Genomic DNA, 26,680 nt, shown 5'->3' with positions numbered 1-26,680 from the left:
AAAAACATTAGATATCCCTGTTGCAACAAGCTTAGGAAACTATTGTCAGCCACTCTTTTCTGTCGAACTTCCACTGCACTACCTGTAAAGAAGCAGAAACTCCGTGTCTGCTGGTTACCTCTTCCAGGAAAATGCATAAGCAGTGTTCTAGTCTGGCACTTCCCCATCAACACAAACAAGGAGGCTCCCTTGCTGTTTTTTGTCGTAACACATCTGTGGTGTTCAAGCTTTTCCACTGCAAACTAAAGGCTTTTTAGGATTTTTCTGAGCACTTGGTAGCATACATGAAGTGGCTTGTACTTCACTCTGAGGTGTCCAGGCTTTTCTGAAGGCTCGGTGCTCCAACAAGAACCTACGTCTGAGGTATGGAGAGCAAGAGATCCTCCACTCGATTCCTTTCCTGGCAGCTGCTGGACACAGAGGCCTTTCCACGTGACAGCTGCAAACTCGTTCCCTGTAAATGCTGATGATGCTTACGTCTTTGTGGAGAAGCTGGAGACGGTGCTATGGCGTTTCTAGTGCGCTCTTTGCTGGCTTTGAGTGCCTTTTCCATGTGTTGCTTCCTCAGGCCCTCTAATACGGATTGCACGAGAGAATAGGGAATCTGTAGCGGCGTGTCCGCAGACAAGCACAGAGGTAGAAGGAGGGCTGGCAGGCTGGAAAGCAGCCTGCGTGAGGATACCTTCAGCAACCTGGTTGCGCTGGGGACGGATGCTTCTCTTAGCTGTGTGCCAGCAGGCAGCCCTGCAGGGGCAAGCCAGGCCCAGCGTTGCTTTTGTGCTTCTGCAGGAAGCAGATGTGGAAGTCCTTCGCAGGTGGCGTTGGTTGCTGTGTAAGCAAATCCGCGAGCAGCAGCTGCACAGATCCCCCTGAGCAGCTGAACTGAACTCCGCGTCAGGCAGCAGTGTGCAAAAAAGGGCACTTGGCAAGCCGAGCAGTTGGGTGTGCTGCCCTCTGGACGTTGCGTGGCATTTTTCTGCTGTGGTTGCGGGCGGAAACAGTGAAAGTTGCTAAGCTGATGGGTCCTTGCCAAGATAAGGAGCTTATGGATGAGACCAGAGAGCCAAGCTGAATGAGAGGGAGTCCAAATGATAAGAAAAATGGTTTTGAGTGGCAGAGACAGCACGGTGTGTTCCCTGCCAGCCTATCTTTTTCTGCCTGGCCGCATTTGTTTCAGGAGCTCTATTTACTGAATGATTTTGAGGTTGCTTTGCTAATCAATGCTTGCAGCTTTTTGAATGATGACTCTCCTGCTCTCTGTGGTACCTCATTTCACCCAGCTGCTTTCTAGCTTCTGGCTAAAATTGTTCTCTCCTGGGTGTAAACCCCAAATAGCAATCTCCAGCCACCAATGTTATCTTGCCTCTAGACGAGGGCACTTTTGGAGCCAACAGCTAGCTGCATGGACTGATTGGCACAGCACCTTTATTGTGTTCGGATTTGCTTGTGGCTTTTTTTTTTTTTTAAGTACAAGTGGACTGATCAGGCGCAGCAAAATACTTTGCACAGACAAAGGCTTTTCTGGAACTGCTCTTGATGAGATGCTGACATTGTCAAGGGATTAATGCTGGTGAAAGAACTGTCGAGTAGACATGGATGCTGTAGCATTTTCAGTGTAGACAGCTCCAGGTCTGGGTCAAGACGCTTCAGGCATGGACTGTCCTAAAGGACTCATCTTCTGGCCTCCAAGCCCACACCTGTAGGCATCAGACACTCTTTCCAGCAGAGCTGTGACCCTTTCTGAAAATATACTTCCTCAAGTATTATATCCTTTGCTTAAAGTGTAAACATCTCTCAATTCTTTTTTTCCATGCTTTCTTGTTTGTGGGATGCCCAGGAACGCTGCTCAGTGATGAGAGTCTCAGCTGGACCATGCCTAGGGACTAGATCTTCATCATGTACAAGGGCTGTTGGATGCTTTTTTAACTCCCAGGGGGAGCAACTGAGACATTGTCTCTCTATTACCACTGGGACGTGGCTGAAATAGTGAGGGAGATTGGCCTACGAGTGAATATCTGCCCTCCCAACTGTCAAACTTGAGAAAATGCCTCAGGGACTCTGAAACAGCTAAGGACCATGACCACAGCTTCAGGATGTGACTGTCTGACCCATCCTGTGGGGGTTAGAGCAGTAAGGTTTCAGGGTTCACCCCACAATACCACAGGCCTTGGGTTTGCCTCACTGCCCTTCTGCTTAGCATGAGGCAAAGCCAATGTTGGCATGGAGCAGGCAGGAGACGTACGAGAGGTGATTTTAATAGCGAGGTTTCAGGATACCCTCAAGCAGAAATGCACAGTTTTCTGAGCCACTGGAACAGCATTATCCAAACTTTTGGAAGCGGGGCTAATCCATGGCCTCTCCTGAGAAAGTAAAACCAGCTTCTGTCCCCTTTGAGGACCGTTGCCTGCTTTGAGACCCAGCCCAGAATGAGAGTATGAGCGGCAAAGGAGTGATTTGTGTAGCTCTTATGAGGCTTAAATACTTGCCTTCCTCACATGCAGTGAGCGGGGAAGTATTGAACACTTGCAGAGAGAAACGGGAGAGTTGCTGTTTCGAAGCTAACGCAGGCAGCTATCGCTGCATCGGGGTTGCCAGGACTGTGAACAGACACCTTCCAAAAAATAAAAATAAACCAAAAAAATCATTAAGACATGAGTGAAAGCTGAGACTCTGGAGAACATACTGAGGTCTGTCTGCGCTCCCTTCCCCCAGCCATTCCCATGTACCCCCCTGCTTTGGGAAACGCTGCTCTAGGGAGAGATACTGAGTTGCCCTTGATCACCTCTAGCAGCAGGTACAATGGCATTGCAGTTTTGGAGGAGGCTGCAGGATTTGTGCTGTGTGCAGCTGGCGACACCCAGAGTGGAGGTCTGAGGTCTCAAAGGAGAGAGGTAGGTGAGAGAGACACCCCCTGCCGAGTCCAGCTCTGAGCGTCAGTGCCCTGGCTAAGAGGGGGCCCATTTTGGCCTGGATGGCAAGAGCCAGCCACCCGTGGCCGAATTGGTGTCCCTCTCGGAGAGCTGACCGTGGCCGCCTCCTGGTGCTGCGGAGCTGTTCCCAGCTGGATGCCTTGTCCAGGGGGCGCGTGTGTCTGCCACCAGCAACACCTGCATCAGGCTGATGTTCTCCCCAGAGTCCCTCCGATGCCGCCTGCCATTCTGGGGACTGTGACCCATCCCTGGGGGGCAGTGTGTGTATTTTGGAGCTGAAACAGCCCCTCCCTCCGCAGGGGCCTCAGGTGCCGAAGATCTTTCGAGATTACAGAATCCGTGTCTTGTCAGTTTTTAAAATACGTTCTCTGATCCCTTTGGCCAAGCTGTTGCCAGCATCAGCTGGAGAACTGCTGGGAGTTCTTACTGCTAGTGCTTGCGAGGGGTGGGGTGGACTGAAACAAGTAGAAGGGGCAGCCAGGAGATTCAGGACATGAGGTGGAATCACTCCATGTCTCTGTCGGGTGAGCTTCCCCAATATTTTTGCAGGTGGGGAAGGGGGATCCCATGCACACGTGCTTGGTCTCACCTTCCTCATCGTCTGCCTCAGAGGAGCTGTTCACAAGCTGAAGGAGAGGATCCCACTGTCAAGGGCAAGAGGGGGCGAGCCACATGAATATAAACCAAGTACTCTTCTATTTCAGGACTCACAACAACCTCTACATGCCAGAGATGGTGGCTAAGCTGGGGGAAACATTTGCAAAGGCTCTAGACATGCTGGAGGTGGAGAAGAATGCCATCCTAGGTAAGGAGCTGTTCTTCAGGAATGTGTGGGCAGGGTCTTCAAAGGTGTATGAGGTAGTGGTCCACTTCCACTAGCGGTGGAAGCGAAGAGGGGCTGGAGAGCCAGCTTCCTCGCAGTATTTGCAGCTCAGCTCTGCTTTGAACCTGCTAAAAGGAAGAAGTTAAATAAGTTATTGGTCTCAGACAGATCTATTTCTGTTTCTTCTGCACGAAATGAAGGGTACTCTACCATACCAAAGTGCTTAACCCAGCTGGGTGGGGGTCTGTTCAACATGGCATTTCACGCTGGAGGGACTGGAGCTGTTTTACTTGTCTGCCTTTGAGTAGAGTTAGTGCTCAAACAGGAACTGTGAGTGCTGGTGCAGAAACCTATCCGGGGTAGGAGCCAAGTCCTGCTACACGGTCCTGTCATTTATTAAGAAGAGACTTTTGGAACTTCCTTAAAATAGGCTTGAGCTTGTGAACACAGAAGCCTTTCCAGCTTAGCGTAAATGTCTTGTGGGCAAAAGTATGAACCATGACTCCAGAAACTGGGGTTTAACTGCAGGTTTTGCCTGAGCGAAAGACTTTGGGGAAGTTGCTTTGTCTTTCTTATCTCCGTTTCCTGTCTGTAAAATGAGGAGATGCTTCCTTTACCTGTTTTCTGTGACCTATAAACTCTGTCTGTGCCCTGTGCACATAGAGAAGAGATGGAAAGCCCTGGGGCTCTAAGCTTATTAATTTTGCAGTTCAGCAGTAAGTAATACATGCGCTGACAGAGATGAATACAGGCCAGAAGGGACAGGCTGTTAGGTGAGCTGCAGAACTGTCGGCTCTGCTTCTGAGTGGGTTTGATAGCTCCAGTAAGTTTTGCTGTGGAGGAATGAGGGGGCTACACCAACCCTAGCGTGAACACCTCTGCATTGGTACAACCAGTCTGAGCTGGGCTGACCTCTGCAGGGAGGCTTGGCTCTGGGGTTGCTGCCCCTCTTCCCGCGGGGCTGCATGTTGTCTTGCTGAGTGCTTCCAGGCCTGGCTGGGGGCTGCCCAACGTGCTCTGAGGGGTGCGCTGTGCTCTCCTTAATGTAGCTGAAGTTTATTCTTTTCCACAGGTCTCCCTCAGCCTCTGCTGGAGCTTTATGACTCTCCTGTTTACAAAACAGTCTTAGAAAGGATGCAGGGTTTCTTTTGTACCCTCTACGACAACTGGTAAGAGCACCAGATATCCCCCACACAATCCTACATTGCATAGCTGGAGCAGTGGGCTGTTGCTGGTGCTGACTTCCAGACTTGGGCTTTTTGTGTGCGCTGTATCCTGTAATAACCAAGTACCAGGTGCAGTGGTGAGCTACACTGGTGGTTTAACCTACCACACACACGGTACACGCTCACTGGAGAAAGTGCTCAAAATGGAGATCTGCTTTTTAGCTCTTCCGCAACAGGGTAGTTGGATTGGAGCGCTTGGCCTAGTTTGTCTCTTTGCCCTTTTTAATTGTTATTGATACATCAGCACTTGAAAGTGCATTGTACTGCTTAAATGCTCAATTTATGGACCCTCTCTCTGCAGCTATCCCAAAACAGACAGATACTATGCTAAAATTCCTCTGTAATGTTTCTTTAAGTGCACGGCAACTCCGTAATCTCAGGTTGATAGTTCTTGCAGCCTTTCCAGGTCAGGTGCATGGTACCTGTTATCTGGCACAGTTGCGTCTAATTTGTTTTTCCTTGCAGTTTCCACATCCTGGGCAATGCAGGCCCTTCCATGCAGCAGGATTTCTACACCGTTGAGGGTCTTGCCACCCAACTCCTCAGCTCAGCTTTCATCAATCTCAACAACATTCCTGATTACAGGCTGCGTCCCATGCTCCGTATCCTTCCCTCACTGTTTCAGGTCAGCTAGGGGGGCTTCAAGCATGTAAACTGAAAGCTCGGTGGCTTCCTAGCGTTGTTTGAAGTATGGTCAGGCCAAGGAAAGTTGACTGGGGGGGTAGGCAAACAGGGGTACACCTGGTGTGGCAGAGGTGTGAGCCTACGAGGGCATGAGCAGGAACAGCTCCTCTAGGAGGAGCCCCGCATGCTGTCGCTTGGCCACCCGGTGGAGTGGGCTGCGTCCAGCAGTGTAGCAGCTGGCCACGTGTGCTGTGTCTCTTCCTTAAGCGCGCTGCGCAGGTGTGTTTGTGAAGCCCTTGGTACTCTCCTGCCCTCCGGAATACTACGAAACCCTTGTCTGCCCCATGCTGGGACCACTCTTCACCTATCTGCACATGGTAAGAAAACAGATTGTTCTGTTCCTTCGCAGCCCAGACTCCTTGTCGCAGCTGGCAGCAGTTTGTGAGAGCTTCCGTGTCTCTCCAAAGCCAGCAGAGACAAGGGCAGAGCCTTGACACTAACTGATTTTTATGCTGTTGGGGGAGGGGGAGAGGATTTTGAGGTTCATTGAACCCTGATTGTCCCACAGCACCCCTTGCTGTGAATTCAAACCCGTGGTTGTCAGATCCTCAAACCTTCAGCACTGAGAGTTTTTGAGGGGGACTTTTGCCTGTCCCCCCACACTTGTTCTGACAGCTCACTTGGATTCTTCGAGCCAGTGCAGCCACCAATGTCTTTACGGTTCTTTGGCACAGTTTGGCGCAGTTCTTGTCCCATTCAAAACAAGAGCTGTGTTTGAAGCTCTTACTTTGCTTCCTTAGGCAGCTATTGCTGCTTGCGAGTGAGAGTGGCACCTGGGCCTCTTTGCAGTGTGTCCAGGATGGCTCCTTGGGAAGGTTTTGAATCTTCTCTTTTGTCTTGGTCTTAAACAGAGGTTGTCTCAGAAATGGCAAGTGATCAACCAGCGAAGCATGCTCTGGTAAGCACCCCTTGATGAGCACTGGTAGTGGGGAATGGGGAGCGGGGTGGAGCTTTGGTCTTTGACGTGGCCCTTTGCTCACGAAACAGCCTTGTCGGTAGAGAGGTGGAAAATGCTGGTGCTTCTGGGGCTCTGACTCGAGTTCACAGCTCTCTGTTTTGCTCTCGGACTTGCTACCACGTGCTGGTGAGGAGGTTGCTTAACCCCTCCTGCCCCTTGCCACAATTGCACCTCAGCGCTCCCCACGGTGCTGAGGGAGCGGTGGGCTTAGTGGGACCCAGGGCTAGCTCCGTGTTTGCCCTGATGGTGACTGACTCCTGGTGCTTGGGCGGAGGGGATGCTCTTAGACTCTGGCTCCCTTCACACTAAAACCTGTTCTCCCCAGCGAGGACGATGCTGCAGATGACAACCCAGAGTCTCAGGAGATGCTTGAGGAGCAGTTGGTCAGGCTGCTGACCCGAGAAGTCATGGATCTCATCAGTAAGTGAAATCAAGCTAGGTCCGCTGGCATGCGTGGGAGGTTTGCCCTGGAAAGGACTATGGGATTTCTAGCTTGCAGTAAAAACTAACCTCCATGGCCAGTAGCAATTAATGTAATCCTACAAAGCCATGTGTGAGACAGTTAACCCTGTCAACATCTCATCTAAAACCCAGTAAGAGATCAATATAAAACCTTCAGAAAAAAGTTTTATTTATTTATTGTTTGTTTGTTTTCTTTTTCATTTTGTTAGCAGTCAGGGCTCCATGCTTCTGGCACTGTCCCCCCGTAGGAGTCCAGTCCTCCTTCGGAAGCTGAGTCTAGAGCAGTTTTGCTGCAGACAGAAGGGAGGAGTCCCTTCCCACAAGCAGTCTCCCTTCTCTGTGTTCCCTTTCTTTAATATCTTTCTGCCAGTGTGGCTTTGAGCAGATAGGCTGGGAAAATTAACTCCACTCCTGTAGAGTTTACAGGTCCTCAGCCTCGTACCTCCCTTCTTTGTCAGCCTTGTTGCCTTAAAATGCTGCTCTTTATAGGCTTTAGGCTTCAAATGATTTTGCACGTTCTTAGTAATGTGAAGCAGTCGCCATGCAGCAGGTTCCACTGTGGGAGGATGCTGTGAGCGAGGTGTTTCAGCCTTCCAGTTAGTGCAGTGTTTGGCCTTTTATGTTGTGCTGTCAGAGTCTTCAGATACTGTGTGAGGAGAAAGGTCTAGGAGAGAGAGCTGGGGGGAGCGTGGAGCAGCTCTGATCCCATCAGGGTATGCAGGATAATCTCTGCATGTTCTGAGCTAACACCTTGCCTGTTCTGCTCCTCTCACCTACAATTGTTTTTGCAGCCGTTTGCTGTGTTTCTAAGAAAGGCGCTGAGCATAACTCTGCTGTTGCTGCAGAGGGAGATGGTGAGTAACTGCCCACCTTTGCCTTCCCGCCCCCTTGGTGTGTGCAAGCCCTTTTCCTGTCACTTAAAAGGGGAGACTGGCCTGCTGCCGGAAGCTGTGCCTGAGTGGTATTGGTTTGGTGCACAGCCTTCAGCCTGATGTGCTTGGGGGCCACAGAAAATCCCAGTCTTGCCTAGGAGTGAACGTGCCGCAGGGTGTGTGCTGCTGGAGCAGCTGATCCTTATGGCACCAAGGGGAGGGCTGAGGAGAAGAGTGGGATGTGCGGTGCTCCCGAGAGCTCAGTCCTTGCTATGTCTTCCTCAGTCCTCGGGAGGCCGTGTTCACAGCGTTGCTTTTCCCTCCTCTGCAGACGACGAAGCAATGGCCACAGAGGTGGCTCCTCCTGCCAGCGCAGAGCTCACCGAGCTTGGAAAGTGTCTGACGCAGCAGGAGGTAAGAGCTCCTGCTCTGACCGCCACCGCCCTTTCTCCGCACTCCATCACGCTTCTCTGTGGCGCAGCCAGACCTTGCTGCAGAGATCGTCTGCTTCAGCATTCCCCTGCACGGGAAACCTCTCTCCAGAACCTACTCGTTTTGTAGGGGCTCTGTTAATTGTGGCAGAAGCCACGCAAAACACTGGGGGCTTGGGATCCAGCATAACGTTCAGCTACAGTGTTTCAGCTCTTCTACAGGAGAGGCACAGGGCATTCAGCCCCCTAGGCGCTCCCTGGCTCTGCCTCCATCCTACTCCTGTTCTCACAAGGAAGGATTTGACACAGCAGCGGCTTTTTTCTCTGTAAAATCTCCCAGAGCTGTCCCAGGAGCCCATGTGTCCCTTCTGGTTCGAATCACAGAGGTGGGAAACAGCTCCTGACCGTTTACTTCTCCGACTCCTTTTCAGGATGTTTGCACTGCTCTGCTGGTCACTGCCTATACGTCCCTCTCCTGGAAAGACACCTTGTCCTGCCAAAGAACCACAACCCAGCTTTGCTGGCCGCTGCTCAAACAGGTACATACGGGAGGAAGAGGGGATTGGTTCTGGCAGGATGAGGGGAGGAAGCTGCAAACGCGGCGAGAAGCACGGCTGCTTCACCCCGGGACCCCTCTCCTTTGGGACGGCTGAGCTGCTGCAGAAAGGCAGTCGGCCGCCAGTGTCCTTCCGTGCTGACAGTGCCTCTCCCCCAGGTGCTTTCAGGGAACCTGCTGCCCGACGCCGTGTCCTGGTTTTTCACCGGCGTGCTGAAGGGCCTGCAGACGCACGGGCAGCACGACGGCTGCATGGCCGCTCTCGTCCACCTGGCGTTCCAGATCTACGAGGCCTTGGTGAGAAGCTGCTCTTTGTCGGGACGCGGGGTTGGCTGGGGAGCGGTGGGAGACGAATCCCACACCCGCTTGGGTTGGGGCGGAGGAGCTAACGGCCCCCGGGGATGGCAGCTGCATTGCCCACGTTTCTCCCTGCAGCGCCCTCGCTATGCTGAGCTGAAGGCCGTGATGGAGCAGATCCCGGACATCCAGAAGGACTCCTTGGAGCAGTTTGATTCAAAGCTGCTGAACCCAGCGCTGCAGAAGGTGGCAGACAAGCGCCGGAAGGATCATTTCAAGCGCCTCATCACGGGTTGCATTGGGGTAGGCGATATCCTGGGGGAAACGAGCCCCTTTCCTTTCGTGCCTGTGCCCTGCAGAAGTGCCGGGGCAGCCGGGCTGCCTGGCTCCCCCTGCCCACCCCGTTTTCAGCCAGGAGGCCGCAGCAGGGGTACAGCAGAGATGGCCGCACAGGCTGCACAGCCCCTCTGGCAGTGATTTTTCCCTCAGAGGCAGGCTGCCTTACACAGGGGTGCCCCTGGGGAACACGGGCTTAGAACGTATGAACACAGCTGCGGAGGGGGTGCTGGCCTTTTGTGGGGATGGGGGCGTTGGAGGCTGATGCGCTGACGTAAAATGTGCTATTACCCTGATGCCCTGGCACTTGGGAAACACCAGGCCTGAGGTTCCCCAAAATGCGAGTGTGGGATTGCTGAGCCCGGGGCCTGCCCCTGAGCCGAGCGGGGCCGCGAGGGCGGTAATGGCTGATGCCTGCCTCTCTGTCCTCTGCAGAAGCCCCTTGGGGAGCAGTTCCGCAAGGACGTTCATATCCGGAACCTGCCGTCTCTCTTCAAAAAGGTGAAGCCATCACTGGAGACAGATGTGCTAGAAAACGAGGATGGAGAAGGTCTTAATACACTCTTTGAGCCCTGAGCCTGGGATGCTGCAACTCTCTCCTCTCCTACCTTATGTTTTGTCTCTTCTCATAGTAAGCACATTAGATTCTCCTCGTCATCGCCTCCATCAGCGTTCGTCTGAATAAAGCCCTTACAGGTCCCGTCCCGTTCTCCTCCCGACGCTGGGATGGGGCCTGCAGTGGCATCTGACCCAGTCTGTTAAGCTTTCTCTTGTTCCTTCCCCTCCCCTCCATTGGATGTGCATCTTCAGCCCTTGCATCTCTGCAGCAAGGGGGGAGCTGAGCCCGTAGACTCTGTTAGGTGAAGCCCGGTCATCCTGTAGCCTTGGGTCACTCTTACTCCACTTCTTCATCTCTTGGGGTTTAGGATTAATGCGAAAGGCAGAGTAGTGCAGCGTGTGAAGGGGGCTGCCCTCACCTTTCTCTGGGTGCTCGTAGCCAGGCTTTGCAGGGAAGGCATCAGACACTCCCGCCGTGCCTATCACACTTGTCCCTAGCGGACTTGTATTCTGATCAGCCCGTTTCCATCCAGGCTGCTGAGAGCCTTGGGCTGAGGGCTGTGTGCCAGGAAGCCTTGCAGCGCTCTAGGATCTCCTCGAGATCGGTCTTCTTAAGGTGCAGCTCCTCTCTCGGAGGCAGACGCCACCATACATATATATACATAAGTATGTGTGTATATATATGATCGTACAGCTTGTTCTACCCAGAGCCAAAGGGAAGGCTTTTACTTTCTGCCAGCCTTTCTTGGCCATCCCTCAGGGGGCGCAGGACAGTTTTTTTTTTTCCTTTCTTTTTTCTTTTTACCACACCCTGATCATGGCCAGGGCAGGGTATACTAAATCTGGACCAATAGCTGAAGCACCTGCAAACCAAAAGGGATCTCCTCCCCCCATCGCTGTGGCGGTGGCAGGAGCCTGAGTTTTTACCCAGCCTGGTCCTTCTCAGAGAAAGGTCGTGGGGCAGGAGGGGCGGGGGTTAGACTGCAGTTTACAGGGAGGAGCCAGGCCAGAAAGTGGGTTTCAGCTGAGGTGGGACTCCTAGCAAACGCCAGTCCACAAAGCTGGTGATTCTTACGTGACAAACGGCTCATTCACCCTACTCACTGTGGCACGGGAGCCGAGAGGGTCTGTCCTGAGCTAGCTGGCAGGTTGGCCATGGAGCTAGAACAGGTACTAAACCATGTCAGGGAAGAAGGGGGTGTCTCCGCTTGGGCAGACCAGACAGAAGAGCTTGGGGTGGAAAGGGTGGGAGCACAGAAAGGAAGAGCAGGCCTTGGGAATCTGCTCACCCTCCTGCCCCGCTGTTCCACCAGCACCCTCCACTTTCTTCCTGGCCTCAAACTTTTTTAACCTCTGAGCTAACATGGCTCCTGGCTCTAGCAAAGGCTGGGTGTATTTATTGTGTTGTTTTAACATTCTGTGACTTCATGCTAGACACAAGGGTTTTTTTTTTTAAAATGGTTTTTAGAACCTTTTTTTGTAGGAATGTTGAAATCTGAAGCTGTCTCTGAACTGGTTGTGTTACACCTCTGAATGTCAGTAAAGCTATTCCAGTTTCATACCCATGGTGTCATGATTTCATTTGTATTTAGCACTCCTTATTCCAGCTGCCAAAAAAAGAAGCACAGGTGATGATAGCGTACCTCATCAGGGAAGGGATGCACCATTCCAGACTAGCTAATTACATTGGAAAGCAAGGGAAGATTTGCACTAACACATTCATTGTCAGGCAGAGCTGAAAGGGTGGGTGTTGCCATAGCGGAACGCCATAGCCTCTCCCCTGAGACCCTTCACTAAGTTTTTGTTACAAAATCTTTTCCCAAGGCCCCAGCTGTGACCCTGCTCAGCAGGGACACTGTTTCAGCTTGTTTAAATTGAAAAGACCCAGCTCAAAATTACTATTTTTGAAAAGAGACTAACACCTAAATGGCAGTGATAGGCCATTTGCCTAGCCCCAGCTGAGGGAAGGGAACTTTGAAATGCTTACACCCGCCCTCACTTCTACCTTGTATAGCTCATACGCAAGGGACAGGTCTGCATCACTGAACTGAGTTTTAAACGAGCAAGAAGCACGGGGAAGGTCGCTCGGCTATGGCTGTAAGGAGCGCTACACGAGAAGGTGCAGACTACAGAACTGACCTAGGCCTGGCTCTTGGGGCTCCAAATCTGCCTGCCCAGATGCCGGCAAAACTGCTGAAAGCACAAAGGTGCAAGAGCCAGCAAGCACCCTGATGGAACACTGACTGCGCCCCCCCCAGACCAGCCTTTACAGGGATGCAGCCACCTTCCCAACAAGCCACTACCAGCTGGCTTGAACACCCTGGAGGCAAAGCATGGGCCTGCAGCACTGGGACAGGGAGGTGACACCAGGGGTGACCCACTGTTCCTGCCCTGCTTCCAGACCAGCACCGGCTTTGCCCTGAACACGCACACTCCCTACGGGGCAGCCCCCCCATCTGTCACGATGTATGGACACAGTGCGCGTAACCACATCCCACTGACACCAGTACAGAGAAAGCACGATTTCCTGCACTCGAGCCAATTAACTTAGGCAGCTGGAACACACCCTCACTCCCAGCCCACTCTGGTGTCCCTGTTCTTTTATCAGCATGTCCAGAGAGACTTTCACGAGCCAAGAACTCCCCGGTGCCGCCAGCAGTGCTCACCACGTTGCTAACCTGCACGTTATCCCAGGCTTCCCTCGGTGGAGACGGGCATGTGAACTGTCACTTGCCCTCCACCGTGCCCCAGGAAACTCAGTTCTGCTTCAAGGTGAGCCCAAATCACACTCAGTCACTGAGAACAGAGTAGTCAAAACTAACAGAGGAGAGAAATGCCGTAGCTTGAGATACTTACAGGGGACAGACAGTTTTTCCAGAGCATGTTTTCAACTCCACGTTCCCCGCCATACAGAGAAGCCCAGCACTACATGACAACACAGCCTGTAAGCGACCACAGAGCTTGACACCTCCAGAACAGTCCCCAACTGACGGCGACCTGTCACGATCTCACTGACCTGCTGCCAAGTGCTCTACTACGCTGCCGTATCAGTCCTCTTCACGCACTGCTTGCAACCTGAAATAAATGCTATTACTCGGCTTCAGACCTGCTGCCACGTTCTTCTCCGCGTATTACAGCCTCACAATTGTTAACAGCACAGAAGCAGACAGCTGTAAAGGAAAGCTTTTATTTTAGTCCATCTCCTCACTGAGGCTCATTCCAAACAATTTAAAAGTTTAAAGAGATGGTCTGAGGTCTCAAACCCATCTCAAACCTCTTGCCTACGGAAGAGGAACCAACTCCTGCAGGCAGGTGCACGAAGCTTCTCAGCTGCCCCCTGGTCACTCCATAGGCACAGAGTCCAGCTCGTTCAGGAAGCGCTGACACTTGCCCATCAGTATCTTGATGGCTTCGCTCACCAGCACGTCTGGAGGCAAGATACCCGTAGACTCCACTGAAACTGCACAGAGACACGAGTCAGCACACCGCCACGCAGCTTCAGCCCACACCTGGCTCCAGCATTTCTGTCCCTCATCTTCCTTTGCGCTGCGCTTCTGGCAAGCCAGACCTTTGCAGCCAGAAGAGAAGAGGTTACACGTGCCAGCAAGAAACGCAAACACATTTGGTCCCAAAGCTGCGCCAAAAATTTGTCTCAGTAGTTCCCCACTGGAACACGAACGTAGGAAGACTGACAATGTCAGGGTGAAAGGGAAGACAGACCTAGATACGCACGCTGGCCAGTCTCTGCTCGTTTGCACAAACCTGAGTAGGGCTCTGCTGTGAAAATAAAATCACACTTACAGATGTAATGATTTCGCACTCTTGCCAGGCGCACAAGGTTTTTCAGACCCTCATGTCGGAAAACCTCCCTGCTGAACGTGTCCAACCGAGCATTGGCTACCCTTGCCACCTTTTTTCCTAAAAGGGAAAAGGACAAAACACGATGGGCACCTGCAGCAGGTGGATGCGTTGGAGTCACAAAAGGTACCTACCCCTCAAACAAGCACTCTCCCATCAGCAGAGGCAGCAAAGCCACAAATATAAAGAATTAACGCATGCCTAATATGAAACTCCAACCTGATAGAACGGGTCTTCTTGAACAGTCCCCAACCCAAACACAAAGCTTATATGTACCCCCAGTCAGGACACAAGCCCTCTCCATGCTCAGCTGCTAAAAAGAACAAGCTTGCTACCCAGCCTCACAGACAGCTCAACTGCACTGGGACGCTGTACCGCAGCGCTCCGCAGACAGGCACACAGTACCTTAGCACCGCAGGGAGATCCCAGCTCATCAGCAAACGCATTTGCATTTGACAGCCACTCATCCACAAGCTCAGGCTCAGAATAGCAAGAACTGTTGCTGATCAGCAACATCACAACACGGTTTTGTATCTACAAGGTTTGTCTCTAGTCTCTAATCAGTCTCTGCTAAGACTTGTAAGGAACAAGGCACTCTAGAGCAGGGAAGAAAGTACCCTTGATGTTCTGGATCTCAATGACTCCAGGGGAAAAGCACTTCTGCAACGTCTCAGCTGCCTCATCCTCAACAGGCTGCAGGAGAGTAATGTCAGGAAGCAGTCGATAGCTAGCCGTGGCCACAGGAGAAAACTTGGCATGATCTTTACCTGCACAAACGGTTAAGAGTTAAGGATGAGGGCAGGCCTCGGGGAACGAGAGTGCAGTGATGCGGGGCCTGAAATTCTGGGGGAAAGCCCATTCTCCACAGTTCCCCTTCACGCAGGTGTGCCCAAGTCAGAGCACACACACTATTCTCCCCCCCGCCCCAGGACCCAGCACTCACCTATACCCTTGACACAGTGCATAAGCACGTCTATTTCCTGGCCAGGTCGCAACAGTGCAATGAGGATGTCGTCGTGAACAGGTCGGAAGTCAGCATCTGGAAAGAGGTCTGTCTGATTCCCCAAGGGCACCCATGTCATGTGCTTACTGTACACTGTGAAGAGAAGCCACAAGCATCATCCGCTGCTGTCTCACAAAACAGGACTGGACAGGACTGGGGGTGGCAAAAGTTGAGTTTAGCAGAACGAGGGAATCAGCTGTCTCTGTTCACAGGCCTGAGAGAACAACCAAATCCCATCTCCCAAGAACAGAACAAAAAAAGAAAAAACAACTCCTAATTTTAGGACAGAGAGATAACTTACCTTTGTGATTGAAATACAGCTCATTAGGGTCAGATGATTCCTTGGCTGCCTGAGGATTTCGGCTGCATTTTATTTTCAGCTGGAACTGCAGTGTATCGATTTCTGTCCCTTCTTCATCTCCTGGGAAGGAGAGAACATCATGAGTCTTTGTGGAATCACACTTCTGCTCAGTTTACGTGACCCCAGTTTCTGCCTTTGGGTTCAACCTTCAATATGTGTATTCAATCCAAGACTCTCACCTTGATTTCTGTATTCAAAGAGTCGAGGGTCAGCTCGGATAGGGATAAGGCCCAAGCGATGAGCCAGAATCTCGTCCTGTACAATGGATGTGTTGTTGTACACAAAGACTTTCTCCACAGCCATCGTTGGTACCTCAGGGAAACAAGAGATTGACTTAAGATAAGAGTCAAACCACCCACCAGTAGAATATCCAGACAGAGCGGTCCTATTTTCACCGTCCCTTCCCTCCCATAAATAATTGCTCTGCAGACTCTTTTCACTGGTATTCTTGCCAAAAGAGGCTATCCAATAAACCCCCTTTCCCTTCTTTTTTTTTTTTTTTTTAAAAAAGGGGTGAGCATGAGAGATGGAGGGCAGAACAACCCCCAAAGGTTACCAACAGCATCCTCAAGAGCAACGAGTGCTAACGCCTGGGCTCCTAAGGTCCCAGCTCTCCTTGGACACAGGTACGAAAAGAAATTTCACTCCTCTTCCAGAGCTCCAAGGGCTGACTCGACACAAGCCCATCCGCCTATCGCCAAATCCCCCCTTCCCACCCCGCGGCCCTACCTCGGCGAGCAGGATGCGGCGGAAGGCGTTGGCGATGGCCGCGTCGATGCCCACCATGTCAAACTCCAGCACGCCGTCCTCCTCGCCCACCACGTCCACGCGGAACTCCTGAGGGGGGCAGGCGGGGCGTCACCACACAGTGCCACCCGCATGGCACCCAACCGCCACCCGTGTGGCATCGAGCCACTACTGTGGCACCCAACCGCCACCTGCCCACCTCCTCGAAGCGCTGCTGGTCCCAGGCGTCGTCGTAGCCGGGGTAGTTGCCGGGGAAGTCGGTGGTGTGCACCTGAGGGGAGGCACAGCCCGTGAGCGCGGCGGGACCCCCCGCCCTGCCCTGCCCTGCCCGCCCCGCGCCGCGCCGTGCCGCCCCCCTCACGTTGCGGACGCCGAACTCGCCCAGCACCACGCGCTCCCGCATCTCGTCGGTGCCCCGCCTGGCCGCCATCTCCGCGGGGCCGGCCCGTGTGGCGGCGGCAGGGCGGAAGAGGCGAGGGGCCGGCGGCCCGCCCGCGTGTGGCCTTCCCTCCCCTGCCCGCCCGCCCGCCGCACACAAGATGGCGGCGCCGCCATCCCGCGAGAGCCGCGTTGGAGCCGTCACAGCGGCGCCGCCCCCCGCGGCTCGCAGCAGCCAGCGCGGCGCCCGCGATGTCCGCCCCGGGGCCGGGGCCGGGGCCGGTGGCGGCGGGCAGCGGCGGCAGGAGCGGCGCCGCCGAGTGGGGAGGCTTCGAGGACAACATGCAGGTGGGGCCGGGCGGCCGCGGGGGGAGCGGCGGGGCTCGGCGGGGGGCTGATGCCGTGTGCCCCGGCGCAGGGCGGCGGCTCCGCCGTCATCGACATGGAGAACATGGACGACACGTCGGGCTCCAGCTTCGAGGACATGGGGGAGATGCACCAGCGCATGAAGGAGGAGGAGGAGGAGGAAGGCGAGGCGGGGGCCGCCGAGGAGGAGGACGGGGAGTTCCTGGGCGTGAAGGGGCTGCGGGGGCAGCTCGGCCGGCAGGTCGCTGACCAGGTGAGCCAGGCCCCGCCGCGGCCCCCCGGCCGACCCCGGCCCCGCTGCTGCCCGCTGCCTTCTCCCCGCAGGTGTGGCAGGTGGGGAAGAGGCAAGCCTCGAAGGCCTTCAGCCTCTACGCCAACATCGACATCCTCCGGCCGTACTTCGACGTGGAGCCCGTCCAAGTGCGCGCCAGGTGGGCAGCCCCTGCCCGAGGACGTGCGGGGTCCCTCAGAGCAGCGTGAGGTGGGCTGCGGGCTTCGTGGCACGGCCCCGACACAGAAACACACCGTGATGAGCCCCGCTCGTCTTCATCGGGGCCCCCAGAAACACCGGCAGCCCTGTCACCCAGCTGAGCTTCTCAGCAGAGAAAAATTTTAAAAAGTAAAAAGGGCTTTAGGACATCTTCAGCCTTTTCTACTCAGTTGGCTTACATGGCTTCTGTTGGGATGGCAGTGTAGTGCTGTCCAAAAAGGCCAAGTTCTTGAGGCTGGCTGAAGAAAGGTGTTTTTACTTCCCGCTGTTCTCTCAGCGATCACTCATCCCTGAGTGGATCCCTAAATATTACCTTTGAGTCCTCCCCAGCAAAGTTAACTCGCTGACAGTAAGATTTTCTTTAGTTACCTTATATGACCCCCTAGAAGGACTCACTCCCGTAAAGCCTATAAGCCACAGCAGGAAACACTGGTGATGCATGTATGGGGTCTCTTACTTCTGAAGCATCTTACTAACTCTTTCGTTGTCATTCCTGCTTTTGATGTCATTCCTTGTTTTGCTGTAACGCAGACTGCTGGAGTCCATGATTCCCGTGAAGATGATTAACTTCCCACAGGTGAGTTCTCTTTTGCTGAATGAGACTCCATGGTCTAAGTGAATGTCCCACAAACACCCTGTAAAACTTAATTAGTCTGTGTTATTAAGGATTTGAGTTTGTTAGGTGTTTACCTCCCTGAAAATGTAAATGATGGTAAACCCCTTCCCGTAATTGTTCCAAGCCTCATTCTGCTGCTACCTTTAATGCTGGTACAGTTTGAGACCTCTAGAATTCACTTATCCCCTTTCTGCATTTGTTTAACACCACCTTGACTCCTCCTCACACAGCCTGTTCTGTCTGGCTCCAGTCAGCAGTGGCACTGCTGTTACTTCTCAGGTGACCAGGTGATAAACTATCCAAGATAATCGTCATGTCACCTGGGGTGGGGAGCCTGGTAGCACTGACCAAACCTTCCTCTCTCTTTCCCTGTAGAAGATTGCAGGTGAGCTTTATGGACCCCTCATGCTGGTTTTCACACTGGTGGCCATCCTTCTGCATGGGATGAAGACCTCGGACACCATCATTGTACGTCGAGTCTCGATGATAAGCTGGGGTTTGACTAGGTTTGGGAATGACAAAACGACACTGAAAATGGAAAGGAAACCTCCCATAACAGAACAGCATCTTCCTGAAAAGCTTAGATCTGAGGAAGAGCCTGTTGGCTTGGGGAGGGGAGGAATGTTGCATCAGAAAGTCTTGATGCTCTTCTGCTGGGAGAGCTGGGGTGTAGGTCGTGTGGTGTCCTGCATGCTGTTAGCCAGCTATTTGATAATGCTTATGAAAGCCTCTGGGTACTTCGAGGTGGAATTTGGGTGCTGGCAGGTCACTTCTTGGAGTTTTCTTCATCCTGATGCTGTCTCCACAGAGGGAAGGCACACTGATGGGCACTGCTATCGGCACCTGCTTTGGATACTGGTTGGGAGTCTCCTCTTTCATCTATTTCCTGGCATATCTGTGCAATGCCCAAATCACGATGGTGCAGATGTTGTCACTGTTGGTATGTATGGGGGGCTGCCCCAAGATCGGTGTTGTCTGCATGGTGCTCCATCCAGTGGGAGGGTGGCCTGTGAGTTTTTCTGGAAAAGTCTTTGTAAGTCAGCGTAGTCCTGTTGCACTGGGACAACCTGGAAGATCCAGGATGCTCTTCTGACCTGCACTGTCCCAGACTCAGGGATGGCACAAAGGTTAAAAAAAAAAAACCAAACAAACAGGAGATTCCCATTTCTCTGGAATCAGAAGTTCTTTCCTCTGTTTCCCAAGTTGTTGCAATCGCTGATGTTCTGTGACTCCTTCAGAGAGATTAGCTGGGTGTGAGCTGCTACTGAAATTGTGCTGGTTGACTCTTTGGCATTGAATGAGTAGTTTGCAAAGCTTTGCTTTGGTGAATCATTGCAGGAATAGGCTGCTGGTGCTCAGTGGGCCTTTGTGTGAGAGTGACATTTATAACGTGAATGTTTTTGTTTTGTCAGGGCTATGGTCTTTTTGGACACTGCATCACTCTCTTTGTCACCTATAATATCCACTTCCATTCTCTCTTCTATATCTTCTGGTTGGTCCTTGGTGGACTCTCTACACTACGAATGGTAGGTGACAGGCACCCTGAAGCCCTCCTCTTCTGGGGACAAAAAAGGGAGGGAAGTTTCCTGCTTTCTGTTCCGTGGGCCGGGCAGTTCATTTCACAGCCAGTTAGGCTGCTGTGAAGTGCAGCCTAACGCTTCTGGGTCATTAGGCTACTGGTGTAATGAAGGGATGCCTGGCTTAACGTCCTCACCCGCTGTGACAGCTGTAGGAGGTTTGTTCCCTTACAGACCCGCTGCTGCAGGGAGTCCTGCCTGAGCCTCCTGAATTCCTGGTGAGATAGGGCAAGATTAATTTACTCAAAACAATGTCAGATTACTCTGAATTTGCTGGTGCAAACTGCGAAAAAGGCTCTGAGCGCTGTTTCCACTGGCGCTCACTACTTGGCCCATCCTCCTGTGTGCACCTGACTGCAACGCCAGAGGCCGACGTAGCAGCTAACTGGTCTCAAACCTTCTGATCTCCACCTCTCCCCTAGGTTGCTGTGCTGGTGTCGCGCACCGTGGGGCATACGCAGCGGCTCATCCTGTGTGGGACTCTTGCTGCTCTGCATATGCTTTTCCTCCTCTATCTGCACTTCGCTTACCACAAGGTGGTAGAAGGTAAGCAAGGGAGAGATGAAGGGAGCCCCTGTGAGATGTGGGGGAAGGCGAGCTGCTGTTTGTTCTGACAAAAAGGGTGGGCAGTGTGGACCTGACCTGAGGGCACCTGGGCCAGTTTCACATCCAAGAGTGGCCAGCACCAGCTCTGTTAGCAGAAGCTGTCAAAGCAGGGCAGTGGGTTGACATGGGGTAGTCCTTGTGCGCTGAGTTTAGTACTAAAGACATAAGTTGTGAGGCACAAAGCTTTGTCTTTACCCACAAGTAAAGTGTTACTGCAATGACTGCTCTTGTGCAGATGTCTAGTCCCTTCCTGAACGCTGGTGAAATCAGGTTGCTTTATCCTGATCAGGAAATGTGTCATAAAAGTATTCCTTCTTTGCACAACGCTTTTCTATCTTGTGTTGTACAACACGGACAGCAGAACCTGCATTTTTTGCAGTCAGTGCTATTTACCAGGCTATACAGATTCAAGTCCTCTTTCTCTTTGTTGTTGTAGTAGTTTTTCTCCTAGCAAACTATTAGTCCCCTTTAAAAAAAAAAATCAAATTCAAATCTGCATAATTTAGGGTTACAGCATAGCATTTCAAGTCCTTTTAGAGGTAAACGCTGTTCTTTCCTGGATCTGTTCTCATGGCTAAGGTTCTGAGCCCTGATCTGCAACTTCTTAGCACATGAAACAGGGTAGAATATAGCCTAAGCAATTTTCTTCAAGGATCTCCGGGACTGAGTATCAGTCTTGAGAGGGTAATTGACAGGAACTGGAGAACACTTGCAGCAGTATGCGTGCTTCCTGCCAACCACGGCTTATGTTTGCATTGCAGTGATAAAAATTCCATACTGCACCCCCAACTGCAGCTCCTGATGTAAGCCTGCAAGGGTATTTCAACACAATAGCAAACAATTGGTCTAAGAGCAGGATACATGCTAGAACGAGGTGGAGAGAGGATTTACACCTCTCGCAGTGTCTACGTTCAGGTCAGATGACAGAGGACTGGATTGGGCACCTCGGAAGTGAAAGGATCTGTGCTTCCCTGCCCCAGGGGTACACTCTGATCTGTATGCAGTGAACACCTCTGGATGGAGGCGTTTATACTGTTCATTCTTTGGGGACTAGATGTCGCCTCCCATCACCTCCAAGGCCTGGGCTCTGCCACCATCAGCCATTAACTGGCCAGAAAACAAGAAGAAACGTGCCATCTGCATCTGAACTAACTTCTGCCCTTCTCCCCTGTTTGCTGTTCCCTGCAGGAATCCTGGACACATTGGAAGGACCCAACATGCCACCCTTTCAGAGAGTCGCCAGAGACATTCCAGTTGTTTCTAACGCTATCCTGAACACAACAGCCAAAGCCGTCGCGTTGACCCTGTAGTTTCGCAGTCTTGGACTTGCTTTCTTCACTACTTCTGGGGCTGCATAGGGCCATAGTAACCTGCTGCCTCTTAGGAAAAGGACAGAACAGCAGGAGTTAAGACGTGGTTTTGCTTGCCTGGACCTGTCCATCGGGTTGCAGTTTTGAGCAGCTGAGTGGACAGCACCTCAGTGACTCGGAAGGATTACACTCTTCTGCCACCCAGGTCGGGGCTGTCTTGAGTAGAGTGGTTCTGTCGCCTGCATGTTTAGCTGGGATTTCCCAGCTCGGTTTGTCCCTTACCCCTCTTTCCACTTGCTGATGTAACCCCAGGGCTATCTGCTCTGTTCCTGTCCCGAAGAGCGAAGAATTAAATTGATGTTGGTGCTGAACGATGTCTTATGTTTGAGCCTACCTATGTAATGGGAGAGTGGTGTGGGGTCTCTACATCTTGATCCATCCTGTCCTAGAGTCAAAGCAGGATTCTCCGCACTTTCATGCTGTCCTACTTCAAATGTTTCATGGCCTGTCCTGGACAGCTCTTCTATAGCCCAAAAGGCACATGAACTTTAGCGTCACTGCACATCTTCAGCAGTAGTATGCTTTTTTACCACATTCTCTTCCTTGTCATGTTCTAGATCAATCCCTCTCTTTTCATTTGGTCCAAGCTGCTATCTCACCTCACTGTCCCTTGTGTATGTTTAGAAATCTGTCTGTCCCTGCACTTCCACAGCACCTTTTGTTCTTTCCACCCTTCAGCCTGCGTTGCTTTGGGACAGCAGTTCTGCCTGCAGAGGCAGCGTGTTTGTGCATGATCTGTGGATATTTCTGTTGAGGAGGCTAGTTCACCCTCGTGCGGCTTGCTCTCGTCTCCCAGCTGTGGCACAACCTCATTGCCGCGAGCAGCGGAGGCAGCCTGCTCTTCCATACCCTCCAGGTGTACTGGCTGCTGGCTTTTCAAGCTGAGTCTAGGCCTTATTTCAGAAGGGACTCCGCAGAGACTCAGAACTCTCCGGCAAACTCTCCTCCAACAGCAGCGTTCCCATTAAGCAAGGGGAGCAACGGGGAAGCATACGATGGTAATACAGTGGGCACAGTTGGGTCCAGCAGCCTGATGCAGGAAAGCTCCAGCAAGAATGGGGAAGCAGAACAGCCCAGCCTCAGCTGCTTGCACTGCAGTAACTCGCGGTTGTGCAGTCCAGCTGTAGTCTTCCCTCACCGCTCTAATGTCGACTGGTCTGAGAGTGGGAAGCTGTTACCTGCCTTTCAGCTTCTCCCCTCTTCCTGCAGTTCAGGATGAGCAGGGGAGAGAAGCCACCTCTAAGATGCTCGCACTCAGACTGGAGAGAAAAAAAAGTTTTCCCCTTGGATGCCCCCAAGTCAGCTGAGCACCAGGCAGGCAGCATGTCGGAACTGCTCTCTTTGGCCCCTTCCTTTTGTTGGTGGGAGAGGACACAGCTGTAGGGGCATTCAGACTAGAGCCACAGTGCAACAGATGACAGGAAGACGGCACCAGCTTCTGTGGACAGGCTGGTCATCTGCTTCAGTTAGAACAAAAACGTCACTGGATAGGACTTGAGCATTTTGAGTCATAGACCTCCTTTCTGCAGCTTGCTTATTCCCGAGTTAATTATTTGTTCCCCTTCCAGAAGCGCAGAGCTCATCTCCTAACACATACATAGCAGATGCATTCTCTCACTATCTTCCACACCCCCACATTTATTTTGGCAGAAGAACACAATTCAGAGCAAGTTGCTTGGGGAATCAAATTATTTGGGCCAATATCCCCCATGGTTTTTGGAGCAATTGAAGCACTGTCAGCTCCTAGAAATTCCATTACCATCAAACTTAACAAAATGGAAGTGTTAGTTTGTAATGCTGCATGAGTCTGCTATTTCCCTCTTTATAACTCCACGGGAGGTTGGCTTCTAATTTCCTGATTTGTGCCTCTTTCCCTGGCTGCTTCTCTTGGAGCAGACTCTCCAAGTACAGGCAGAGGGGAAGGAAAGGAGGAAGATGATTGTGAGCAGGATAATTCCAGATAAAGAAAAATCATCCTAGGCCTAACTCTATCACTGCTGATCTATACGCACCGTCAGAGAAGACCTGTGCCCCCCTCCCACACCTAGCCATTTCACTGGGTCAGAGGGATGAAGCTGCGCCCTGTGTTTTGACTCAAAGCACAGGAGACAGCAGTGAGGAAAGTCTTCAGGCTGCCCCTGTGCAGCCCCTGTGCAGGTTGCGTGTCGTGTCGGCTGGGGACAGGTGACCAGGGTAATGACAACCACCCTCTTCAGATTCTGCTGGGGCTTGCTCTACTCCAGTTCCTCAGCCCCGATTCATTCTCTGTGCAGCAGCAGCTGGAACCTGAAATATTCTGTGCTACCACAAGTTCAGTACTGTGCCAAGAGATTCAGCCTCCCCTTTTGCTGACAGAGGGAGACATGCTTTTGCAGGAAAACGCACGTGTGCTGCAGTTCCACAGAGCATGCTGAGCACGCTGCCTTAGTCAAGTCTTTGTGGGAGAACATCTCGGTGCTTATTCAAGGCCTCTAGCTACCAGTACAAGCCTTACATCTCCATCATGCCAGACTCTCACTACCTTTAATGCCTTTGTTTTCTTCTACGGCTCCTGCAACAAAGCAAAAATAATTTTCTCCCTTCTCCCTTGCAGCAAATCTAAAATAATTCCCCCCTGCACACACGTAGCTTTTGAGGAAGGGTAATGCTGCAAGAGCTGTGTAAGCCCTTTTTTTTATTAAAGCTGAAATAAACATACAAGGCTGCCAGATTAGAAAGAATAAAGTAATATATATATTAAAGCATGCTATGGCCTCCTTCTCTCCTCTGCAGTGCTTGGGAAACCAACCATTTTTACAGTCTTTCCTTGTTGCACTTACTGTCACCTTAGTTGTGTTTTGGGTTACAAGTAGGCTGCTTGTTCTCCGATTTGTCTTCCTCCCTACATCTACTCTCTCTCTAGCTGCTTGTCACTCACTGTTTTTCTCCATTTGCGTGTGAGGAATTAATGGCGTCCACCTGGAGAGTCAACTCCTTCCTTACACCCCAGTAGGAAAGCTATAAACCACCTTCCTCATACCTGCTGGGTAACTGCACGTGAACAAGTAATACCTAACTCTTCACAAAACTCCACTGTCAAATTTGCCTCTGCATAGCCTTTGATGAGGCTTAGCGAACCAAGGCTTTGAACCACAACCACTAGCTCCTGTACCACTTTTCCCAGTGTATTTGAGCATAAATCAAGGTAGGGCATTTGTCTCCTCAATGTGCTCTTGCTCCTGACAACAGGCAGCGAAGATGCTAGCACTAGGGCTTCAGAAGCAGCCTGATGCCCTAAGCAGTGCTTTGAGGCTGCTGCTGTCGATTGAAGTGGGACGTGCCCCAGGGGCTCTCCTCCAAGTGCCTCTCTAATAATAGCCTTGCTGAACGAAGCATGGGTTAATTACTGCCTGGAGGTGAGCGTGAGGTGAGACTGAGTGCAGCCTTCCACTCGACCTGTGCTGATCAGCAGCTGTTATTTACTTGGTCATACCCCTGCTCACCACTCTGACATTCACTCTCTGCCACTCACAGCCCTGAAACACACAGGATCCCGTTCTCACCCGGACCATTTAATGACCTCAGAGATCAGGAGCTCCTTTTCACCTGTACCAGGACCACGCTGACGGCTGCATACAGCTGCTGTTCATATCCCAGTGCAGATGCATTGCCAGGCCTGTGGTCTGCTCTTGATGCAGCTTGCAGATGCAGAAATGAGTCCATGCACCCCTATGCAACAGGAAAACAAGGAGACATATGTAGATAGCCCTGAAGAGCAGCAACGGATTGCTCAAAGGGCAGGGTGACACCTATGTTGTAAATTAGACGCTGCAGGCAAAGTCTTAAAGTTGATATCCAATTCTAGCTTATCTGCTGCTCTCCCTTGGTCTCATCCAGGACATAACATACAACCCTGTGGCTCAGGTGACATGCTCCTTCATTGCAGAAGGAAGAAAATTGCTTCATGTCCCCCTCCATATCCGATGTTTCCCCTCGCTTTCCACCTCTTCCTGGCCTGCAAACAAAGCAGAGGAGCCTGGGTTTGTCCCTTAGTTACCCACTGCATTGGAATTCACTTGAGCATTGCCGTACGCAGCAGCCAGGCTTTCTCCTTAACAGATTAGTTACGTGCAGAAAGCTGCCTACTTATGTGGTTTAACCTAATTTCCACATCACTGGCTTCCTTTTTCAGCTCAGTGGAGTTGAAACGACAAGGGCCCTGCTTCATATTTCTCTCCAAGTACAGCACTACCAGAAGGTGGGAAAGAAGGAGCAAATCCCTCTGACCTGAACCACCAAATTAAAAGAAGGTCAGGTATGCCCCTCACATCTCTCATCAGGTTGAGGGATAAGGCTGTGTGCTGCTGATGTAAGCAAACTTGTGGCACTTCCCCAGCCCCTCTACCTTTTACCAGCTGCCTCCTGGCACGCAGCAGGGGTTGTGACGAGAGGAAGGGTCTCTCCCTTACCAGCAGCCTGTCTCTACCAGAGGCATGTCCGCACTGCCTAAAGGAACATCCATCTCCACAGCCCCCTCGCTCTGTCAGGCTATTTCCCAACCCACATCGCTCCCTGCTGAGGGAGGAAAAACCAGCAGAGGCATGATAAATGGCCTGATTTCCTCTGCTTCTCTTGTACACCCAGCTCCGGTCCAGAATCCTTCCATGTGCTGCCCCACTTCTCTGAGGGGAAAATATGTGAAATTAACCCACCAGGAGCTCCTCATAATCCCACCTCAGCTCCATGCTGGCTCACACACCTAGACGCCACACTGCAGTCCGCTATAACGATCTGGACAGCTGTGGAAGAGATAATTTCATCCTTTCCACATTGTAACTTTCTCCAGGTTTCAACCCCTGGGCCATCCACTCCACTCAAGCTCCTCCTGCTCTCCTCAGACATCAGCTTACCTTGGAGAGGGGGACCAACAAAACCTCAAAACCAAACACGGGGCAGTGAATCTTTAACCTCATTTTCCACCACACCATCTGCGTACACAACCCGTTGTGAAGCCTGAACCAACCCAGCCACCCCTCAGCACCCATCCCCTAGCTGTGGCTCACCAGACGTAGCTCAGGCTGACCTGCAGACTGTTACACCACACACACCGGGACCAAGACAGAGGTTTAGAGGGTTTATGTGGAAATGTGGCCAAAGTCATCCAGCAGCTGCTGCTCCCCAGCCTGGGGGAGCTTC

At 52.1% G+C, this 26,680-nt stretch overlaps 3 protein-coding genes across 12 annotated transcripts in view; 2 read left to right on the top strand and 1 right to left on the bottom strand.

Annotated features, from left to right (window-relative positions):
* Positions 1 to 11,694, top strand: part of XPO5 (exportin 5) — a 29,084-nt gene extending 17,390 nt beyond the window's left edge. For all 4 annotated transcript variants that reach the window (XM_040550829.1, XM_040550828.1, XM_040550827.1 and 1 more), the window contains 12 exons: positions 3,635 to 3,735; positions 4,826 to 4,922; positions 5,445 to 5,581; positions 5,883 to 5,980; positions 6,515 to 6,561; positions 6,947 to 7,041; positions 7,875 to 7,937; positions 8,287 to 8,369; positions 8,818 to 8,925; positions 9,102 to 9,239; positions 9,378 to 9,542; positions 10,011 to 11,694. In XM_040550829.1, the coding sequence (XP_040406763.1) occupies positions 3,635 to 3,735; positions 4,826 to 4,922; positions 5,445 to 5,581; positions 5,883 to 5,980; positions 6,515 to 6,561; positions 6,947 to 7,041; positions 7,875 to 7,937; positions 8,287 to 8,369; positions 8,818 to 8,925; positions 9,102 to 9,239; positions 9,378 to 9,542; positions 10,011 to 10,151 (1,273 nt within the window). In that variant the 3' untranslated portion in view covers positions 10,152 to 11,694. The remainder of the gene's footprint in view (positions 1 to 3,634; positions 3,736 to 4,825; positions 4,923 to 5,444; positions 5,582 to 5,882; positions 5,981 to 6,514; positions 6,562 to 6,946; positions 7,042 to 7,874; positions 7,938 to 8,286; positions 8,370 to 8,817; positions 8,926 to 9,101; positions 9,240 to 9,377; positions 9,543 to 10,010) is intronic.
* On the top strand, positions 10,519 to 21,816 carry YIPF3 (Yip1 domain family member 3). 2 transcript variants are annotated; one of them, XM_040550843.1, is made up of 10 exons: positions 10,519 to 10,523; positions 16,713 to 16,828; positions 16,899 to 17,099; positions 17,171 to 17,277; positions 17,868 to 17,913; positions 18,328 to 18,420; positions 18,761 to 18,892; positions 19,365 to 19,478; positions 19,952 to 20,075; positions 21,324 to 21,816. In XM_040550843.1, the coding sequence occupies exons 2-10, from the start codon at positions 16,733 to 16,735 to the stop codon at positions 21,443 to 21,445; spliced, it is 1,035 nt and encodes a 344-aa protein (XP_040406777.1). In that variant the 5' UTR covers positions 10,519 to 10,523; positions 16,713 to 16,732; the 3' UTR covers positions 21,446 to 21,816. The 2 variants fall into 2 exon arrangements, with proteins under 2 accessions (XP_040406777.1, XP_040406776.1); XM_040550842.1 differs by lacking the exon at positions 10,519 to 10,523 and having other exon boundaries at positions 16,698 to 16,828.
* On the bottom strand, positions 11,569 to 26,675 carry POLR1C (RNA polymerase I and III subunit C). 6 transcript variants are annotated; one of them, XR_005818041.1, is made up of 11 exons: positions 16,464 to 16,627; positions 16,302 to 16,373; positions 16,085 to 16,192; positions 15,535 to 15,667; positions 15,296 to 15,415; positions 14,935 to 15,087; positions 14,609 to 14,758; positions 13,935 to 14,051; positions 13,408 to 13,701; positions 13,150 to 13,303; positions 11,569 to 11,740 (listed from the first exon to the last, which is right to left on the bottom strand). XR_005818041.1 is itself a non-coding variant. In XM_040550839.1 (10 exons), the coding sequence occupies exons 2-10, from the start codon at positions 25,054 to 25,056 to the stop codon at positions 13,475 to 13,477; spliced, it is 1,089 nt and encodes a 362-aa protein (XP_040406773.1). In that variant the 5' UTR covers positions 25,057 to 25,213; positions 26,548 to 26,675; the 3' UTR covers positions 13,307 to 13,474. The 6 variants fall into 6 exon arrangements, 3 of the variants coding, with proteins under 3 accessions (XP_040406773.1, XP_040406772.1, XP_040406774.1); XR_005818040.1 differs by having other exon boundaries at positions 11,569 to 13,303; XR_005818042.1 differs by having other exon boundaries at positions 11,569 to 13,303; positions 13,408 to 13,593; positions 16,464 to 16,625.
* Between the last annotated feature and the right edge of the window lie 5 nt (positions 26,676 to 26,680).

The sequence above is a fragment of the Cygnus olor genome, chromosome 3 (assembly GCF_009769625.2).
Source record: "Cygnus olor isolate bCygOlo1 chromosome 3, bCygOlo1.pri.v2, whole genome shotgun sequence".
NCBI classification, from domain to species: domain Eukaryota; kingdom Metazoa; phylum Chordata; class Aves; order Anseriformes; family Anatidae; genus Cygnus; species Cygnus olor.
The sequence above is the reverse complement of the archived record's forward strand: the minus strand, read 5'-3'. Positions and strand labels throughout refer to the sequence as shown.

What these genes read in the sequence shown, in the direction of transcription:
- POLR1C (XM_040550838.1), bottom strand. Translation starts at nt 16,532, where the DNA reads ATGGCGGCCAGGCGGGGCACCGACGAGATGCGGGAGCGCGTGGTGCTG. An exon ending in GCGAGTTCGGCGTCCGCAAC is followed by an intron (nt 16,374 to 16,463) that starts GTGAGGGGGGCG and finishes GCCTCCCCTCAG; the next exon opens with GTGCACACCACCGACTTCCC. An exon ending in GCACTGTGTCAAGGGTATAG is followed by an intron (nt 14,759 to 14,934) that starts GTGAGTGCTGGG and finishes CCGTTTGTGCAG; the next exon opens with GTAAAGATCATGCCAAGTTT.
- YIPF3 (XM_040550843.1), top strand. Translation starts at nt 16,733, where the DNA reads ATGTCCGCCCCGGGGCCGGGGCCGGGGCCGGTGGCGGCGGGCAGCGGC. An exon ending in AGACCTCGGACACCATCATT is followed by an intron (nt 18,421 to 18,760) that starts GTACGTCGAGTC and finishes CTGTCTCCACAG; the next exon opens with AGGGAAGGCACACTGATGGG. An exon ending in TGCAGATGTTGTCACTGTTG is followed by an intron (nt 18,893 to 19,364) that starts GTATGTATGGGG and finishes TTGTTTTGTCAG; the next exon opens with GGCTATGGTCTTTTTGGACA.